The following is a 21,688-nucleotide window of genomic DNA, read 5'->3' on the forward strand; positions in this document are numbered from 1 at the left end:
CCAGAATCGATGTGGCCAAATTGGAGGGTTACCTGAACCGTGATGCGGGAGGTAGTGGTGTTGGTAGCGGTGGAGAGGTGGATGGTGCCCGGTGAGTCTCTCCTCCTGCTCACCGGGCACCGTGAGTTTCCCGGGCATAGTGGGCAGATCGCCTGGTGATGGGCCGCCGACCCACAGTAAGCAAACAGACCCTCTTGAAACCGGCGTTCTCGTTCGGCCACGGTCAAGGAGGCGCGCCCTAGTTGCATGGGTTCCCCGGCTCCGGTGTTAACCATGGCAGGAGGTGGAGATCCGACAAGTTGAGTGATGGCAGGAGTGAAGGTGATCGGTGGTCGGGTGACGGGTGGGCGTAGGTAGGAGCAGGCGGCAGGGTCCTCGGGGCTGGCTTCGGACGAGAAAGGAGATGCTGGTCGATGCGGAGGGCGAGCTGGATTAGCCCCTCCAGTGTGGCGGGAAGCTCTCGTCCGGCTAGTTCATCCTTGATGCCTGAAGCCAGTCTCTCGTAGTAGGATGCCCGGAGCGCGGCTTCTCCCCAGGATGTCTGTACCGCGAGGGTGCGGAACTCTGCGGTGTAGTGGCTCACAGACAATCCTTCCTGCCGCAGGTGGTAGAGCTTGGTGTCGGTCTCCACCTCGCTCGCAGGGTGTTCAAAAGTAAATCTGAGCTGACGGGTGAATTCATTGTAGGAATGGGCGGTGTCGTTGTCTGATCGAAGAACTGCCGTGGCCCACTCAGCCGCCTGCCGGGATAGCAACAATACGAGAAGAGCAATGCGAAGCCGATCGGTGAAGAACTTATTGGTGTTAAACTCAAACACCAGATCTAGCGCAGTTAACACTAACAAAGTTCACTGTTTAACATTAGCATAGGGAGTTTATTTACATTCCAGAATTCCCCAAATCAGTATTGTTTTACACTTTGTGGTGTAGGTTCACTAATATATTTTATATTTGTTACAACTAGATATTCTGTAAAGTTTATTTATCTTTGTCTTCACTAACTTCTCCTGTCTCTTTAATCAGAGCTCCGCTGTGGAGGATTGGGGGATCAGACGGATGACGGATAAGCAGCTGGTGTTATTTAAGTATTTAATGACCTTTAAGCAAAAATTAAACATGTATTCACGTTTTATACAAATTACTGTTTTAACTTTGACTAGTTTTGGCAGAATAAATTTTATTTTTAAAGTCATGTGTGCGTGTTTTAATTGTTGGGGGATTGTTTGGGTATTTAAAAAAACATTTACTTGAACCATTTACTTCAATGGGCAAAAAATGGGAGACAACTTTGTTTTAAATAGTGAAAGAATTGGCCGATTATTATTATTATTATTATTATTACAGTGGAACCTCGGATTACGAGTAATGCAGTTTACGAGTGTTCCGGAAGACGAGCAAAGATTTTTAATAAATTTTTACTCAAAAAACGAGCGTTGTCGTGGTTTACGAGCTCCGAGTATCATGTATAATGCATGCGCTTTTTGTTTTGACACTGAGCGTCGCGTCATCACAACTTAGCCAACGGTTTTTCTCTCTCTTGCTCTGTGGGTATTCATCTCCCCTGCTGGGCATTAGTGCTCGTCTCTTACTGGTATAATCAACATCTGTGCACGCGTGTACTGTTTACTATAACACTGTGACTACGTGTGTGTAAAACATATTTTATGTGTTCAGGAGCGCATGTGAACAGCGCGTGTACTGTTTCTTATAACACACGTGTGTGCGCGCGAGTAAGGCAAAAGAAATTCCCAATACAGAGGTTAAAAATATTTTCTTCCTCATCGCGGTGTGTGTGTGCGCGCGAGTGTAATTAGACACTGTGCTGGCTGTGTGTGTGTGTGTGAGAAACCCTCATTCACAAACACGTGCGCACAGAAATGAAGGCAAGAGACACACACTTTGCTCTCCGGAGATACTCTGTCCAAATCTTTTCAGAGGTAAGGTGCTGGGTCATTTGTTAGTTTGTTTAACTTTACAGCAGTGATTCTGTTAGTTTGCACTCACACAAGTGTCATTAGCGATGTTTATTGCTTTTTTTTTTTTAAATAAAACAGTGTAGCGGGAGAGAGACGTTGATTTATGATCTCTGTTTACAGGAGTGTAGTCCAGTGCGGGAGATGCATTGTGGGTAATGCAGTCCAGTTCGTGTAAACGCGAATGTGAGATTTAAGTTAGGATATTGAGCCTGAGTTTTGTTCTTCAGTAGGTTTCTTAGTTGGATTTAAGTGCAGGATCCACCCGAAAGTTTGTAATATAACCGGACAATGCAGAAAATAAAAGAACAGAGGCATCGACGAGTTTGTCCATCTGATCATTACACGAGCATGAATTAACAGGTTGTTACGCTGTCGCGAGCAACATTAAAATAAAGAGGAGAAGCTTTAATAATTTAGATAAGAACAATAGTTTTTCCGTGAATGTGTGTGAGTGTGTTTAAACGAGAGAAGAAAGTTTTAATGTGTAAGATGATGAAAGAGAGACAGGAGGGGCTGAAAGTTAGAGTCTCCACTTACTCTAGCCTCACACACACACACACACACACGAGCGCGCGCACACACACATACACAGCGCCTGCATGCACAAAGGGAAACGCTTATCTGCCGGGATTTATTTTTAACTTCTTTGAAAGGTAACGTGCAGGTTAATTTGTTTTATTTTTCCTTAATATTTTGTATTAATTATTTTTATGTATTTATTTTTTTGGGCTGTAAAACGAATTATTTAAGTGTCCATTATTTCTTATGGGAAAATTAAATTTGGTTTACAAGCGTTTTGGAATACGAGCCCACTTCCGGAACGAATTATGCTCGTAATTTGAGGTTCCACTGTATAATTATTATTATTATTATTGGTCACAGAAACAAATGAAAACAACAGTTAAAACACTTGATCATATGTGTGTGTGCTAGTTTGTGTTTGTGATTATGTGATTTGTGAACAATATTTGAGAGATATGGTTATTTTGTTTATGTAGAAAATGTTTCAGGTCTTTGAGTTCATCTCATTAAAAGTGGGAGAAAAAACAAAAGTGTTGCGTTTATATTTTTGCGTTTATATATATATATATATATAAAGCTATCCAAAACGAGGTGTAATACATTAGAACAATTGGAAACATCTGTAAACTCCATAAGACATAAGCTTAGCCACCGGGAAAGTTTGCTACATAAGCCAGCATGTTAGCAGTGTTATCTACATGCTACACTAAACTATGTAAATGGCATTAAGAGCCAATGTGTCACATAAGCTGACAAAAGCTAGCTGAAGTGAGGAAAATATTTATTCATATATAACTTATAAGTCTTATATAAACTAATAAGACTTAATAACTTACCCATTGTCATAGCAGCTTGATTGAATGCCCTCTGCTCGATCTATTCTCTCTTCAAAATGTGTCAGAGTCACACAGTCTTCTTCTGAGGTGAAGGTAAACTCTTCCTCACTGTCCAGAACATTCTGAAGCTTCCAGAACATTCTGTAGCGCGCGCCATCTTCCAAATGAACAGAAAAACTCACTTAATCTGTGTGTAAAATCTGTGTTTTCAAGCCGGTCTGTGTGTGTGTGTGTGTGTGTGTGTTTTTGTGTCGTTGCCCGGGGGGGCGTGGCCTTGTATGTAGATTACCCTGTGACTGTTTTCCGTGTAAATAGCGTGTGGGTTTGTCCTGCCTCGGGTCATTAGCTGATAATGAAGTGCGACAGAAATTCTGTGCCTCTCCTTGGTTTCATACGGATTACATAAACTGAGAATATTAGTTTTCAATGTGACTTGCATCATTTAAATGTAGACTCTTCAAGCTTTCTATAGATATATTTCTCATGTCTTTCTGTGCAGTATTCGCGAAATTTCAGTTCATTTCAGTGACGTGTTTCTAAAGGATTTTCGTGGAGACTGAGACGGCTAAAAGCGCACCGTGTTTATTTTCTTTATTTTACAAAAGCATAAAGTTTTGTGGATATTGTGAGTATACATTAATGTGTATGATTAAGCATGATGGAGCATTTTAAACTTTTCGCGGTTACCAGAAAAAAAGGGTACGTGTGCCCGCCGGGGGGTCCGCCGACTCCTAAGGGTTAAAAATCCTGTGGTTTAGTATCACACGATGCCCTAGTAAAACCAATATAGACCAATATAAAAAACCAATATAGCACACCCAGTTGAAAAACAATTAAGTGCACTTTAACCATTCATGACATTGCGCCAGTTAATTCAGCTCACAGAACTTGCGAGCAACTGGGGGTACGAAATTCTACCTCATCCCTTTAACTTCTTTGTCTATTATCCCTTGGAGAAACCACTTTGTGGCAGGATTTGATGATGGCAAGATGATTACCGAAGTGGAAATTTTCCTTAAGAGTCAAAAAGAAGGCTTTTTCAAAGATTGTCTCCACCAGCTCATCCATCATTTGCTAAAGTGCATCACCCTAGGTGGAGGATATGTAGAGAAGGACTAAGCTTACAACCAATGTTTGTTTTATTACATAATTTTTTTCTTAGAAGTAATATCAGTTTTATGACTGTCCCTTGTATATATTGATATAGTCAACTTCAGCACAGTGCATTGCTCTCTAAGCAATTAGTGCTTCAATCCTTTAGTGCACTTACTAAAAAAAAAAAGCACAATGATGACAGGTCAGAAACTGCATCTAGTAACCAATTTCTGTTCTGAGACTATGAGCTATACGGCAAAATAATAAAGTGCCACCTTCCCGAGTTGAATGGACAATGTCCCACCTTAACAGGCTACCAAAAAAAAAAAAAATATGCACTTGGTTGAAAAAAACTGACATCTGCACCTTCATGACCTTCATGACTGACCGCGCTAGTCCATTCAGTTGCATTTCAATTAATGTTTCCGAAACCATGCTTTATGTTTTTGTTTCTCTCAAAAGAAGCCATGTGTTTGTGTGAGGAATCTGAGTTTATAGGCGTAAACAGGTAACACATCAGTAGGAGTCCTGTTGAAACCTGGTGTCACATGAGCCAATTGACATTATTACTGTTTTTTAATCCCAGGGAAGAAATAGACTGAGATTTTTCTTATCATAACATGCATTGTATTGTTTTTTTTAAATCACTGTAAACACAACCCATGTTTTTTATGTGATTAAAAAAATAGTTATTGCATTATGTTTTAAGACATATTTAATTAACAAGTTAGATTTAATTGCTGCCATTAATAAATTCTAGTTTGTGATACTTACAGAAGAAGCATATGAAATGAATAAATAAATAGGTTGTTTAAAATTCTTACAGTTGTGGTTAAAAATTAGGGTGGACACACTGGAATGTAAACAAAAAATAAAGTGTTGAGATGTTATATTTGTCGTATGTTGTCATATTAAACCATTTTTTCAACCAAGTTCTTTAATAATCATCTATCTATCTATCTATCTATCTATCTAGGGGGGAGGCATGTAATAAATACATGAATATGTTGTTTAAGCTTCTTCCAGTTGTGGTTTAAAATCTGCGGCAGCTTATGAGATGTACTGAATAAAGAGCTCTAAGCGAACTGAGTCATGTACTTAAACTCTTGCTTTATATAATTATACATAAAATAAGACCATGAAATGTAAAATATATTTTCATCTGTTTCACTGACTACGAGAAAGGATTTGATTGGGTGAACCACTTAAAATTAATAATGATCCTGCTTAAGTTATCAATAGATCACTACCTTATCAAGTTAATAATGTGTATATTGATATATATTAATAATATAAAAACTTATATTGAACACAGCAAGCATATGTAACAAATGAAGAACTATCTGACCCCAAATACATTAGAAGAGGTGTTTGAAAAGGATGTATATTATTCTCTGCACTGTTAAATGTTTACATGGAAGAGATATTTTTGAACACCTAAAAGTAATAACAATTACTGTGAAAAACATAAATAATTTAAAATTTGCTTAGGAGAATAGGAGAACTAGAGGAATAGAAATTGCAAAGAGTGCTTTTAATAACAATAATTAAATAATAATAATTGAATAATTATTTAACCACAAATGTGGTTGTGAATTTATGACTGAAATAAAGCTGCTTACAGTAGGTAGACAACCAGAATGCACTCTACGCAGTTTTAAATATAATTAAGTCATAAAAAAAGTCTTAACAATATGTTGTATCAAAGAAATACTACAGTGATTGTCATTTCCACATCTAAAAACTGTGTACAACAAAAATGAAATATCTGAACCAGAGATATTGATATTGATTGTACAGATCTGGGGCCTCATGCATCAACGCTGCGTACGCACAAAAACTTTGCTTACGCCAGTTTTCACGCTCACGGTCAGATTTACTAACAGTGAAATTAACATGAAAATGTGCGTTCTTCCACACCAACTTCATGTCTGGCGTACGTGTATTTCTTGTGTGTGTTTGTTTTATTTCTGTTGGCGACTCCTAGAGGCAATTATGTTAAATTGCACACTACAAAGTATCGTGTATCACTACAACACGTGAAAAACATTGCTATTAATTTATAACCGATAAAATGGGTTAATTAACAATATTTTTCTACCAATTATGGGATTTAGAACATATAACAGCATTTGCAAATGTATACAACCCTTAGTCTATGGCAATGGCAGTGTTGGCCTTATTAGAGAACATTGTCAGTGGCCGAATCCGAAGGGAACGCATTTTTAGGGATCACAGTGATTTTCTGGCCCACGATGATGACTGGCTTATTATCCGTTTTTTTAGATTTCCAAGAGCTATCCAAATTTGGAAAGAGAGACAGCGAGGAGCCACGCATTACCCGTTCCCTTACAGGTGCTGACAACGCTTGGTTTCCTGGCAACTGGTTCTTTCCAAAGGGAACTGGCAGACCGCTTGGGGTTAAGCCAGTTGTCTTTGAGCTGTGCAATGCCAGCTGTATGGGACGGGATCATCCGCATGTCTAGCAGGTATATAAGTTTTCCATACCATGCAGTTGACCAGCCAAACATTAAAGCACAATTTGCAGTAATCGCCGGTTTTCCTAATGTAATCGGAGCAATCGACTGCACACACATTACTACAAAGGCGCCATCTGAAGACGAATTTGCATACGTGAATCAGAAACATTTCCAATTAATAAATGTGCAAATAATATGTAATGCTCAAATGCGCCTAACAAATATTATGGCAAGATGGCCTGGGTCAACCCATGATTCATTCATCCTCACAAACAGCATGGTTGGGATGAGGCTCCAGGGTGGCAGGGTGCGCAATTAGTGGCTTCTTGGTGAGTGATGTATTTAAATATATTATTCCAGCTGTTTTTTTATTTATTTTGTTAATAATTCCGGAGGACAAACTTGCAAATAACACAGTTTTTCCCCGGTCTACCTCTGATAGGAGCACCTCCAATTCACATTCTGTGAAGTTTCTCTTCTTGCTTGTTTTTGCCATTGATTTTTCGTTTGGTTTTGCCAAAGTGGAGTTATTAACATATTTATACGGAGAAGGAGGCAGGGAGGGGTTTTGAGCTCATGCATGTGCGCTCAATTTCACGTTAATTCGGATGTACAAAGAGAATATGCGTGGGATTTCGCGTACGCAGTGTTTCATACATTCATACATCAGCGTACGCACATTTACAGCTTTGTCCGTACGCAATGTTTTAGTATGAATTCAACGCAAGTCTTTGTACATGAGGCCCCTGGCCATTAAGAATGCACGTTTAGAGAAAAGGGATCTCGCGACTTGCCCTTTATTACCTGTAGAGGGTAGTCGTGTTTTAGTCTGAGGTATTGTGTGTGTTCACTGATGCCGAAAATGTGTTATCTCTCCTAGGCGCCCATTGACAGCAAGTGACAGAGCTCATAAACTTGTTAGGCTCAAACTTTAAATATTGATATGTATTTATTTTTCATTATTTTCTCACCTTTAATAATGGTACTACTTTGACTGCGCTTTCTTTATTCAGTATTATCATTATTATTATTATTAGTAGTAGTAGTAGTAGTAGTAGTGTCTGAATTTATTATTGTTATTATTCTTATTATTATTGTAACATGTGCAAAAACGAAGTACAACAAAGAATAAAAAAATGTATGATATGTTAGCCAGAAACATTGTTTTATTGTGCTTTAAATATACACTAAACAATTAACACTGCCTTGTGCAAAGTGAAAGTGACTTGCGAGTGCAGCTTTTTGATCAAAAGGCTGATAAACGCGTGCACAGATATTAGCAGATTTATCGATAAAACTACAACATGAATTGCAACAAACAAAAAAAATCTGCTACTCGCTGAATACAATGCGACAACACGCAGAATCCCTGGGCTTTGACTGCCCTTTCTTCATTCATTAGTAGTAGTACACTAAAAATGCTGGGTTTCTGTAAACACATAGTTGGGTTGTTTATGCTGGGTCAAAAATCTGTCTCATTTCAGATACTTTAATCACACTGTTCAGTTGCTTTCGCTATGAATAATAAAAGTTCTGCATGCTTAAACTCAATGCAAAAAATGGAAAAAGAAATGTCTCAATTTTCTCCCTTTTTTTCCAATGTTTATGCGGTAAAACCATGGGTGAACACGATCATTTAAGAATTTAATTAAACATGAATATATATCAGTGGCATTTTAATTTAAATCCAACATTTTAATCGTAAGTGATTGGTGCATAGGCATCAACTCGCACATTGTTTAATATTCCATTGTCATTCATATTGCCGTTGTTTTACATCTTTTTACTAAAGCATTCGCTAGTTAGTAACTAAGTGAGCTAATAAAAGATAATATATACAATGAAAATATATAATGAAAATTTTATGTATAAAGAAAATCTAATTTATATATTTATGTTTATTAAATTCTTAACATTTTAATGGTTAGTGTTTGTTGCAGACATTCACACTATTTTTGGGAGAAGGGACTGGCTTGTACAGACTACTTTACACTGATCAGCAGTCAGTGCCCCCGCTGTAACCAGCAGATCAAAGCAGCAATTATCAGCTATGACACATAGCTTTCTGAGTTTGGTGGCCAGGGTTGGTTGGCTGGAAGCACGTTTAAAGGAGAAGATAACGTCACAAAAACACACACACTCTCCATGCATACACACCTACAGTATGAGACGCACGCACGCCCACACACACAATCTCTCCATGCAGATACACCATGCCGGGAACAACTGAACAACAGTTCATAATACACCTGGCCATTAATAAAAATTTATATTTATATCTAAAAAAGATGCTTTTAAATGCATCTAAAATTCATGCATCGGTGCGTATAAAACCGCGGCTCGTACTTTCACTTTACAAAAGGCAGTGTTTTGAGCAAAAGGATAATAAACGCTTGCAATTTATTGATAAAAATGCAGACATAAACATCCCCCCCACCCCCTGAAATACAACAAACACAAATAAACAGGCTACTCGCTAGATAAACGCTGGCTTTTCCAACATGTCAGCGTGCTCCTATGTGTGCAAATTTATTCAAGGCATAATAAGAAATATTACAGAGAAAGCATAATATGACTGTCCATACAGTAAATAAAAAGTATAAAATGCAACTATTAAGTCTGATTTAATTTCTATTATTAATCATTTAAAAAAAAAAATCTATTTTACACAGAGATGTCCACTCTGTCTTCTTAATTTATATAACGCCCTCCTACAGCATTTGCCAACAGTGCACACAGTTTGATAAATTCACACCTATCGTGAATGAAAGGTGATAAGAGATTTCACAGAATCTTCTGACACAATGCTTGCTTTAAAGGACTATACTAGACAAGAATATAGAGAATAAGAATCATATTTATAATAATTAATTAAATAATAAAATTATATCAAATAAGAACTTTATCCAAAAGCCAGGCCGACCACATTTCTTATTCACTGTTGAAGTAGTTAGATATGCTTATACTGTAGATATGTGGGTTATATTTAAAAAGTACAATTGCAAGTAAATTACAAACTGCATGTAATGTAAAATATGAATAAAACAGTATTAGACACAAATATATGATATGGTAGTATATGCAAGAAAAAACCTATTTACACGAGTGCTTAAATGTAAAGCGAACGCAATTATTAATTTATTGTGTATATTTAACTTTATTTAGCTGTTTAAGTTATATGAAAAATAACGTGCCTACCAGCCCACTATTATTTTCTGTTCAAATTTAAAGATGCCTGCGCATGTGTTCAAAAAGAAAAAAAATACAACAAAAAATACAAAAGTGAATAATCTTTAATAAAGTTAGCCTAATACAATATTGTTTTCAATGCTGAAGCAAACATGATTTTGTATTAGTCTATTATTTAAATACAATGCGACAGCCACAGAACCCAGTTACTGTAATCCCTCTTCTCACCTTTCATTCACAATAGGTGTGAAGTTATCAAACAGGTTTTGCTGATGGGGGAATTTACAGAACTGAGAAGTTTAAAACAATTTAACAAGACTGAGACGGAAAGACTGTTTTGTCAGAAAAAATAGCAAGACACACACACAAACACACTTAAGGCGAGAGAGAGAGAGAGTGTGTGAACCGGCATGGTGTCAATTTACATGCATGCACAAAAGAGAGGCTGAGGGAGAAAATGGATTTTTAACCTTCTAATGAAACTTACTTTTGCTTTACACGCGCAAACACACGTGTTATAAGAAACAGTACACACGCACTGTACACACAACGCGCACTTACAAATACAAAAAATATGTTTTACACACACACACGTGGTCACAGTGTTAAAGTAAACAGTACACGCGTGCACAGATGTTGATTATATCAGTAAGAGACGCGCACTAAGACCCTGCAGGGGACCAATTACCCATAATTCCGCAGCACAAGAAAGAGAAAAACCATTGTCTCAGTTGTGATAATGTGACGCTCTGCGTCAAAACAAGAACCACATGCGTGATACATGATACTCGGTGCTTGCAAACCAAGACTTACTAGTTTTTCATGTCAAAATTGATTTAAAATCCTAGGTTTCACTGTAATTCATTGGTACGGTGTTAATAATTACCCAGCTCCAAAAAGGCACCGACCTGTTTTTTTCATTATGATCGGACGGCCTCCACTTCCTTCTGCTGTGACTACATTCGATCTGATACCCTCCGTACTGTGCCTTGGACAGCCCTAGATGGCTTCCTGGGATTGGCGGCGAAACTGGGGTGCCTAGGATACCAAAAGGGAGGACCCAATAATGACCGTAGTGCCTTTGGGCGCAGAAGGTATGTGAGCCCCAGCTCAGTGGAGAACACATCTGAGAACTGATCCACAAGTTCGCTCAGCTCATGATTCTGCATGGGCAGCAGATCCTCTCCTCTGTAAACAAGGCTTTGTTCTGTGATGGAGAGAGAGAAAAAAGGGCTGAGGGGCAAGGAATAGATTCGATCCACCATTTCAAAAGATTAATATGATAGAGCTCAGTGCTTTTTGCTTACTGGGTTGTTGCAGACAATAGTTCACTGGACCAACCCGTTCCACTTCAGCTAAGGGTCCTTGCCACCAGGAGTACGTGACTTCGCACCACATCGCATGGGCTGTCATACAATAGGGAGAACCTGGTTAATACTGGTTTACAGGTCTTGCATGAATTTAATGACTGACCTGAATGGTGAAGGGTGCTCCTCCCAGGCTTCCTGGGTGACGTCGAGCTGACTTTGTGGCTGGCGGCAGGAGGGCAGCTCAAAAGGCATAAAACCTGTGGGGTGTGTGGGGTTTCATGTACCACAAATAGGACGTGCAGTAGCATTTTTGCTAGTTGCAGCCAGATTCGTCCACTGCTCTCCAGAGCATAGGTTTTAAGGTTTGGTTAAAGTATTCAATGGGACCATCGCTCTGAGGATGATATACTGACATACAAATTTGCTTAATCAGCAATAGCCTGCACACATCACACATTAGTTTTGACATGAATCGCATACCTTGGTCAGTGAGAATTTACTTTTGGAGCTCTGCTGAAGCTTTGACATGACATCAGTTTGCTCAGGCCGTAGCCCAGGCCAAACATAACCGAGGAGTAGAGAGACAAATAGCTCAGGGATTATGCCAGCTTTCAGTTTATATTTTACCCCGGTGGTCTTCTACCACCATGTGTACTATGGGTACTAAACACCGGATCTCCATTTTCAACAACTCTTATCTTCTTCTTCAGACAATGAAAAATAGCCATGCTGTGCTTCACCCTCTCAAAAGGTGCGCAAGTACACTCCCATGTCATCATGTGCCATGAGTTTACTAAGCAGTTGTCACGCATCACGGTGTGGATCAGGAAGAGGTCCCTCTTAAGCTGGTCTGCTCTGTGTCACACACATTCTATTCAGAAAATGCTGTTAATTAGGTGATTTGTCAGGTATGCTAGAAGCTGGAGAAACATGTACAGGTCAGTTGTTTCTCCAGGAGAAGAGATGTAAAACACTGTGCATAGAGCTTGGAATACAGCATAAGTTTTGTGCGGGGATGGAGCTGAACTGCAGTATGGGTATTGAAATGAAGAAGGACCTTTGTACTAGGGCAGAGGCATACACACCTCGTTCATACAGTACGGGTCCAATTTTCGTAATTTGTAACAAATTGTCTCTATTATTGCCATTAAATATTAAACATATAAAATAATGTTTCTGTTTTTTTTTCTTTTAGCTCCCACAGAAACTCCATGGCAAACTAGTTTAGGTAAGTTATTATATAAATGTATTTCTTTTAAAAAATAGTGAAGTTTTATATTGTGCTCATCAGACAAATCTTCCCTCTATTTTATGCTGCACAGCTGAAATAAATGGAATCCATGCAGTTCTTCGTGATGACTTTGACTCTAATCTGCACGGAGCACTAGATGCCAATATCTGGTGTGTATATGGGAGACCACCAACACATTTGTTTTTCATAATGATGGTAACTTTGTCTTTTTCTTTCTCAGGTCAAACTGTAGTAACTGTGAGGTGGGGGAGCAGTGTGGTGTGCTCTTATTCAGTAAAGCAGTCACTTTCTGTAAACCATTTGGGAAAAGAGAACTGGTAAATATATCCTTTGCTAAATAAATATTTCACAAAACCATTTAAAATTCCAAAATAAATTATAGATTTCACACACAATCAAGTACATGAATATTTGGACATTGACAAAGTGTTAGCTACTTCAGTAGACTATAAAATATTGCAGTTGAAATTAAATTTAATTTATATGACATAAGTGTAACATTTATTATATTATTTACATATAAAGGATATTTACATGTTTACAAATTTGGGTAAATGGAGTAGAAATTACAAAAAAAAATCCAAATTAATTGGACAAACATGCTGTCATTCTTGGTTTAAAATCCTTTAAAGTTAATAACTCCATAAAGTCTAAAACTCATACACTGTCACGATTGGGTGGTACATGGCTGTTGTTGCTGTGGGCTTGTAGGCAGGCATAGGCGCAGAGGGGAGAATATTTAAATAAAGTCTTTATTTAACGATAACCATAATACTAACTAAACAAGACATAGAATAAAGAAACGAAAAAAATGAACGAACCAACCAAGAACTCAAACTAGAAACAGAGCTTAACTTAATAAAGGCTATTCAGCTTTACAAAACGTGACATAGGTCCTGTAGCTTTACAAACTGTAAGATAGGCTCTGTAGCTTTTCAAACTACACCATAGGCTATTTAGCTTAACACAAAGATCTTCAGCTCCAGACAAGAGGCTAAGAGCTCACAAACAAACTACGCATGGAGCTGAAACGGGACAAGACGAGACTAAAGACAAGACAGAAATAGACGGGGCAGGACTAGAACGGGAGAGAATATGGCTGAACGGGTTAGTAGTTAGTGGGGTTAGTATCTAACCGGGTTATTGTAAATATGAATTCTGATCTAAACAGTGTTAGTTTCTAATGGGGTTAGTACCTAAACCTACTAGGAGAGACAGACACACAAAAGGCTAAGCACACATGAGGTTAATTCCTACTAGAGGCAAAATCTGCTAATGGGTAACCCTGCTAGTGGCTAAGCCTGCTAGCAGCTAAGCTCTCACTTGGCTAGACAGGCAAATAACCAAACAAACATGAAACTAAACATACTGGGACCTAAACATACAATGTTCTAAACATACAGGAAGCTAAACATACCGGGACTTAAACATACAGGTGGTTAAACATACAATGTTCTAAACATACAGGAAGCTAAAGATACAATGTTCTAAACATACAAGGGGCTACACCAACACTCGAGACACACCAAACAGTACTTACAAAAACCTTGAGACCACAACACTTCACAAGACAGAATCAGTTCCCCATACAGTGAAACACAAGAAACATACATATGCCCACTAACTAGAGCCTTGGTACATACACACCGGTTACAAAATAAAACAAAATGCCCCCATGATAGACAGTAAATACGAACAATGCTCGACCCAGCTTAAGATCTAATGAGCTACCTCAGTTCAGGTGAACACCCGCATCACCTGACTGAGATGCCTTCTGAGAAACTGAGGCTACAAACAAAACCTACAACAACAAAACAGTGCCCTCTAGTGGCGAACCCCACACACACATCACTGGGTTTATGCCTGTTTATGATTTACCATCTTATACTAAAGCTGCCTTTTGTTTCTTTTATTTGTGTAGACATTTTGTTTTCAGTCCATATAGTAACATCCATCCAGTAACACCATATTACTTATTTATTGAATGCTTTAAAATAAAATATAAGAAGGAATCTGGTTAAAAGCAAAAAGCAGGTTGTGCCGAACTGACGCTACCAAACTGCACTAGAGATGAAGATGGCGGCTTAATGGACTATTCGCGGTAAGTGGTGTTTTAATTTATAAAATTTGTTTGGGATTAGTTTACAGTTTATTTCCCTGTTTAGTTTTTTATCGGCTGTTTTGAAAATTACTGGCAGCACCAGCAGTGGTCAGATGTGACTTTAGATAACTTAATGATCTGTTTACCAAGTCTAGAGTTAACATTACAGCTTACTGTCAGTGTCACAAACTTACAATGTCACTCCTCTTTAACTAAAAAAGACACTAAAGTTTCGAAAATACTATTTATGTCCCCATTACAAAAGCTGCACTACCGGATGAAGAGTGTTTGTGCTCTATAAAAATGCCTTTAGAGTCTGACCGCGTGTTGTCTGGATAAATTCAGCATTTATTTATTCTTTGGGTAAGAGTTAATCTGCAGGTTATATCTGTGAATATAATATAATGCAGTTCATGAAGGACACAAGCTGAGGATAGATGTACAGGAGCTAGTAAGCTAAACACTCATAACCAGGTTTATATTTTTCTCAATTGGGCCGTGACTTTGCGCAGTAGTGCGAGCGCTTAGTTACCGAGCTGGATAAAAACTCTGAAGTGTTTATCAGTTAAGGAGTGGGGGGAGGTGTGGGGGCTTCAGTACTCAGGAAGTTATAGTTTGGCTTCAGAGATGAACTAATATATACAAGTGTTATATCGCCTAACTTATTTGTATGAAAAGCGCATTTTTTTTAATGCAGACGATAATACAGACAGACAGTGGTTAACACTAACAAAGGTTAATGGTTAAAGTTATCCCAGTTTATTTACATTCCAGAATTCCCCAAAACAGTATTTTACACACTCTGTGGTGTAGGTTTACTAATATCTTTTATATTTATTACAACTAGATATTTTGTAAAGTTTATTAATCTTTGTCTTCACTAAATTCTCCTGTTGTCTTTAATCAGAGCTCCGCTGTGGAGGATTGGGGGGTCAGACGGATGACGGTTGGCCTTTTGGAGCTACTGGAGGAGCCTGAACAAGCTGTTGAGGGAGTTGTAGGAGGGATGACGTCATAGTGCAACAGCTTTAGAATGATGTTTGGTCAGGTCTACTGTATATTCTGAACATAGAATTGCAAAACGTCTGATACTTTAGGGGGGAAACAAAGAATTAAACAGTTCCATCTTTAATATTTTTAAAAAATGATATTTTAATATAAAAGAACCAGATAGAGACTGATAAGCAGCTGGTGTTATCCGGGTATTTTAATGACGTTTAAGCAAAAATTAAATGTTTTCACCTGTTTTATACAAATTATTGTTTTACCTTTAACTAGTTTTGGAAGAATAAATTTTATTTTTAAAGTCATGTGTGCATGTTTGTTTGGGGATTGTTTGTGTATTTAAAAATACATTTACTTAAACCAACAACTTCAATGTGCAAAAAATGGGACCCGACATTGTTCTAAATAGTCAAAGAGTTGGGCTAATAATAATGATAATAATAATAATAATAATTATTATTATTATTATTATTATTATTACTGGTTATAGAAACAAATAAAAACAACAGTTAAACACTTGATCATATGTATCTGTGCTAGTTTGTGTTCGTGATTATGTGACCCATAATAATTTTTTTCTCAGTATAATTTTTTTGGGGGGTTTTAAGAACTCCATTAAAAGAGCAAAGACAAACTTAGAAGGAGTGGAAGGTAAGAAACCTCAGTGGAGAATACTGACTATGACATGGTGCTAATTGCTCTGTGTGTGTGTGTGTGTGTGTGTGTGTGGTTTTGGCGGGGGGAGGGGTACTTCAGACTTACTTGTCTGTGCGCAAATGTTTGGGCACACACAAACACCTCTCATCCACAAACGCTTTAACTGTTGTCGTGTAAATCGTTGATTAAACCTATGAACACAGCTGTTCAGCATCAGTCCTAAACACAAGCGCAGGGTCTGTTTTTGTCCTTAATTAAAAGACACCAATATGTTAATAATTTACACAATGATAACATGTTGTTTATGTTTAATGTTTATTTTGCGGGAAAAGGTAATAAGCAATATTTAAAATAAAACAAACCAGGCAGTAAGTGTTTCATACATTAAGGTGCTGTGTATAACCAAGTGCCCCAACAGACATACACTCTCAGAAAAAAAGGTACGAAACTGTACCTTTTAAGGTACAAGTGGCCGTCGCTGGGGTGGTACCCTAAAGGGTACAATTTTGTACCTCTAGTCAGAGGCACAAAATTGTACCTTCTAGCTTTGTACCATTTAAGGGGCAATTTTGTACCCCAAGGAACAACTGTACACACTTGCAATGAAGGCAAAAATTGTACCATATTAAAAGCATCCTCAGGATACTGTCCTTTACTGTCCATTTTGATTCTTTTGGTGTCTGCGTGTATGCGTAAATAAATCGATAAATACCATGGCTAAGAAATACACAATTTTATTAAGAAATGTTCTTTTAAAAACTATTTAATTCATTACACCTCACAACAGCAGTTGAGAAAAAAATATCTCTTCAATGAAAAACTCAAAACTCATCAGACCATTTGACAAACAAGTATAAAAGCAGTCATTAACAAAATATATATATAATAAAAAATAAATAAAAATGTTAAAAAAAAACAAAAAGGTAATAGGTGTACAGGAAATTGTCCACTGGGCAATTATTACAAATTTTGTCTTTCAAAAAGGGATACCTCAGAGTCAGGGCTTTAGCCACTTGAACATACTCTTCATTAGTTGGATACCTACAAAAATATTTTAAACACATCAGTGTAGCATTAAATGTTGTATAAAACTGAATGCAAGCGATTAAAACATTGGTATAGGTAATGAGAAATACTTACATTTTGTACTGAGCCATGCTTTCATACAATGTTCTAATAATTTTGTTTCGCTCTGATGATGACGGCATTCTTTTCGGTCCAACTTGGCCTGAACGTCAAATGGAAACTTCGGAACTTCAAAAACTGCAGGAAAAGCTGTTGACAGGCTGAAATTACTATGGCAAAAATAGAAAATAATAATTAGACACTGCAATGATGCAGGTATACATAACATAGCACAAATACTGTAAAGTTGCATTTTCAGTCCTGAAAATACAAATTATTGCGTTAACAAACAATAACACTAAATTCATAATTTTACCAAACAAGTTATATTTAAAATATGTGCTCTATCCTTTACTTGATCATCTTAGTTGTCAATTTATACACTGTGGTAACCTAATAAACATACAGTAAACATAAATAATAGTGATGCACCAAAAATTCTGGGCAGACTGGCTGAGACTTTTGAAACAAAAGTTTTGAAACTGAGTTTTTTTGCTCAAGTAGTATTTTTTGTTGATATTTTTGACGAAGAAAATGGCTGAAATTTTAGAGCACCTCTATTACTGTCACGGTTGTGTATAAAGACAGGCAGAGGCTTCAGCGTTGCAGGATAAACTTAACTTTACTTTTAGACAGAAGATACAAGAACACACAAAGTAACCTTGATAACCAACCAAAGACAAGACAAACTGAACGGGCTTTTAAACATGAGGACATTAGGGAGAAATCAGGACAGGTGAAGAGCACAGGTGGATTGGGTAACTAATTATCTAAACAAGGACAGGAACATGACCAAATATAGACATACAGGAAATCATGAAACGAAACCAAAACTAGACTAAACTAAAGACACAAACACAGACATGGGCGTGACAAATACATTGTTACAGATACAAGAAATTGATGAACTAAGCACTAGTAGAAGTACAGTAAAGCAATATGTAGGGAAGCATGGGAAATATTCTAGCTACTTTGAAGATTTGTTATTAGAATAGTTCACTGAAACAAATTAAATACTATTAAACAGCAATTACCTTGCTCCAGCTGATGACTGGGATTCTACAGGCACAGGTTCAAGAGTTAATGTCACTGTCTCCTTCATCAGCTGAATAAATCGATGAAATTTTGCTTGTTTTTTAAACGATCCCTCAAAAAGGAATGAAATCATTGACTCAGTCAGTCCAATGTCAACAGTCTCTCCATCCACGTCATTGTCTAATAATGTAAAAAAGAAGAAACGTATCATTTAATTACCCATCAAACTGAAGCATGTACTAAACCAGTTTTGAAGCTTTTTCTATTAACTGGATTAGAAATCAAATACACTGTTGGATTTTTTTAAATCACAGAATAAGGTGAATATATATTTTATCTTGAATTATTTTTAAACTGTAATAAATTTTATATTAAGTAGCACTGCAGTATTCTTAGATTTTATTACCTGGAGATGGAAAAAACATATATGGTTGCAAATGTGTATTTATTGTCAAGTAACATTAGCCTCTTTGTTTTATCAGTCCAAAATGTTTCTGTTTTTTATTCAGTTTAGCTACAGCTATAGCTAGATGCCTTTGTCCATATTAGGGATTTCCTGGCAGGTCACAACAAGTTATTACTTCTGGGTCAGTTTTGCACTTTCTGCTGGAGAGCGCCCTCCGGCTTTGAGTATGAATTTAAAAAAAATGAGAGTGTTCAGCGCTCAATCCATAATGTACACATTCCTTCATTTTGGCAACGAATAAAAAGTATATGCATGACCTGACGATTTTGTCTCTTTGCATTTAAATCTAGATTTATTCACACTGGCCCATGAAAATGAACACACCTAACGTTACCGGAAAAAAACGTGAGATTAAAAGTAAGGGAGACTACTCCCCGTGTACAAACATACTCTCATGTTTGTAACAAATAAATATTAGCGTGGCCGCTGTCATTTTACTTAATTAATCGCTTGCTTTGCCGTCTCACCACAAATTGCTATGTATAACGAGAGCGTTGGTCAACTCTAGGTGCGCCTTATTACAAAATGGGCGGGAAAAATTGCCTCAGCATGTAAAATGTTAACCACTAATTGCCGTACAAGTGTTAATATTGCAAATATATTACGTGGTGGTCAAAGTTATTACTATTTAAGCAACAAGGTATGAGAGGCAGTTAAAGAGATAACCTAAAGGGAAAGTTTATAAAGTTAAAGGGCGTTAACGTTACACCGGGAAAATCCTCAAGAAAACGGTGCAGACTTAAAAAAAATATATATATATATAACAGCATAACGTTACTTACCTTCAAATTGTTTTTCTCTCCTCTTCAGTGACTTCGATACCAAATTGTATTAACTCCTTTATTAAGTGAGCGGTAGACATCCGTGTCAGCTCCATCCTGTAGGCCAACGTACACCAGCCAGTCTGACGCAAGCACTTTTAACGGACTTAGAGCAGGGGAAACGACAAGTTAAACAAAATCAACCGAACATGGCGACACACGTGTAAAAATAAGCTTATATTATTATATTATTCGGCATTTACCGAAATATTAACTCCAAAACAGACTTCGCGTTTCTGTCCGAACACCCACAACTAAATGACTCCAGCCAAGCGAGGGAAAGTTTCTTAAAGGGGCAACAACATTTACGTCTACCTAAGCAAGTTTTGAATCTAATTACTTGAGTGTAATTAAACGTAGCCATTCCACATTGTCCTTATTGCAAATTTCATTCAGCATCTTAAAAAATAACGCAAAGTTCAAAATTTAAAAGTTGAAAAATTAATAAAAAATACATATAATAAAAAAGATTTTCTGACTATAATATTACAACAAAAAACATCAGTAGTTGTTCAAAATATTTTATTTAATAATTCCATTAGCATTATGTTTGTTAATTATATCTTTAAATGAGTGTCTTGATATCTTTTAATGTGTGTCTTGATGTTATCATGAGTTGACACACATTAAATTAATAAACAAAAAATAAAAACACATAGTTAGACCTACTTTAATTAGGGCTAAACTTAAAATTAATATAAAAAAAGGAAATAAATCCAAGGTACAAAAATGTACCTTTCACATCTGAATCTGAAAAGTTGTACCTTTATAACTCGTTTTGGGAACATAATTGTACCCTAAGGACCTATTGTGGACAAAAAGAACAAAATTGTACCCCTGCGGTACCCCTGCGGTACCTTTTTTTCTGACAGTGTAGCAACAGTGTGGGCGCTGTGGGGGATTGGAAGGTGAACGAAGATAATCATTTACAAGACAAAAGATGTTCAGAGGTGTGTTATGCCCTAAAACGCCCCCCGCCACGGATTGCCCCCCATTACGCAATCGCTATCTTCAAAGAAAAGCCGCCGCCCCTTTTCATTCAAACGCGTTAGCGAGCGTTTTTTTTCCCCTACGCTCGGTTTTGTGAACACAGTTGCATTTAATAACACGATGGAACCAATCACCTAAACAGCAGCAACAACAACCATTATAATCACACTTTGTTGAATTTATATTGATTAAATTGACTTCCTTTTCGCATCACACGTAATGCACTCTTCCAAACTTGGAAATGATATAATATCCAATCAAACATCACCTTATTAAAATTAACAAATTTGTCACTACTCTTCTCTTATGCAGCACGGCTAAAAAGATAATAAAAATTACACCAAAGTGCTGCAGGTTTGGTGTCCGTGAGCTTTTCCTAATCAGAGTTAGACGGGGGGCATTTTGTGGCTGCTCCAGTTACACTCTACTTAGATATTGCACAGAGGAGAGTTCACTTCTGTTCTCTTCATCCTAGCTTAATTTCATCTCATGAAATAATAGTAAGTTTTGGAAAGTCTGAGTTCATCTCCCCAGCCAGTGTTGTGTATGGGCAGGGTAGCATCATGGCAGGATTGGTGTCATTTTTATTATCTTTTTAGCCGTGCTGCGTAAGAGAAGAGTAGTGACAAATTCGTTACTTTCGTTACTAGACTATTTTGTCTGCAAGTGAAATACATCGATACGTTAATAATTTACACCACGATAACATTACTGCAGAAGGATCTAGAGACGTGACTTCGAGACGTTCACAGTAAATTCGAACCGTAGACAGGGTTTATTTTCTAGAACATTGCGGTACAAACCCGCCATGTCCAATAAAAACAGTGCA

General features: G+C 37.3%; 1 protein-coding gene and 1 long non-coding RNA gene across 3 annotated transcripts in view; one reads left to right on the forward strand and one right to left on the reverse strand.

Annotated features, from left to right (window-relative positions):
• reln (reelin) overlaps positions 1-21,688 on the forward strand; it is a 1,039,407-nt gene that overhangs the window by 316,016 nt on the left and 701,703 nt on the right. The window contains exons 10-11 of the mRNA XM_053500241.1: positions 12,730-12,808; positions 12,880-12,976. Coding sequence (XP_053356216.1) covers positions 12,730-12,808; positions 12,880-12,976 — 176 coding nt within the window. The remainder of the gene's footprint in view (positions 1-12,729; positions 12,809-12,879; positions 12,977-21,688) is intronic.
• Positions 17,270-18,758, reverse strand: LOC128527723 (uncharacterized). Of its 2 annotated transcripts, none has more exons than XR_008360907.1 (3): positions 18,582-18,758; positions 17,563-17,717; positions 17,270-17,463 (listed from the first exon to the last, which is right to left on the reverse strand). It is a non-coding gene; the product is annotated as an uncharacterized LOC128527723 (long non-coding RNA). The 2 variants fall into 2 exon arrangements; XR_008360908.1 differs by lacking the exon at positions 18,582-18,758 and adding an exon at positions 18,103-18,200.

The sequence above is a fragment of the Clarias gariepinus genome, chromosome 7 (assembly GCF_024256425.1).
Source record: "Clarias gariepinus isolate MV-2021 ecotype Netherlands chromosome 7, CGAR_prim_01v2, whole genome shotgun sequence".
NCBI classification, from domain to species: Eukaryota; Metazoa; Chordata; class Actinopteri; order Siluriformes; family Clariidae; genus Clarias; species Clarias gariepinus.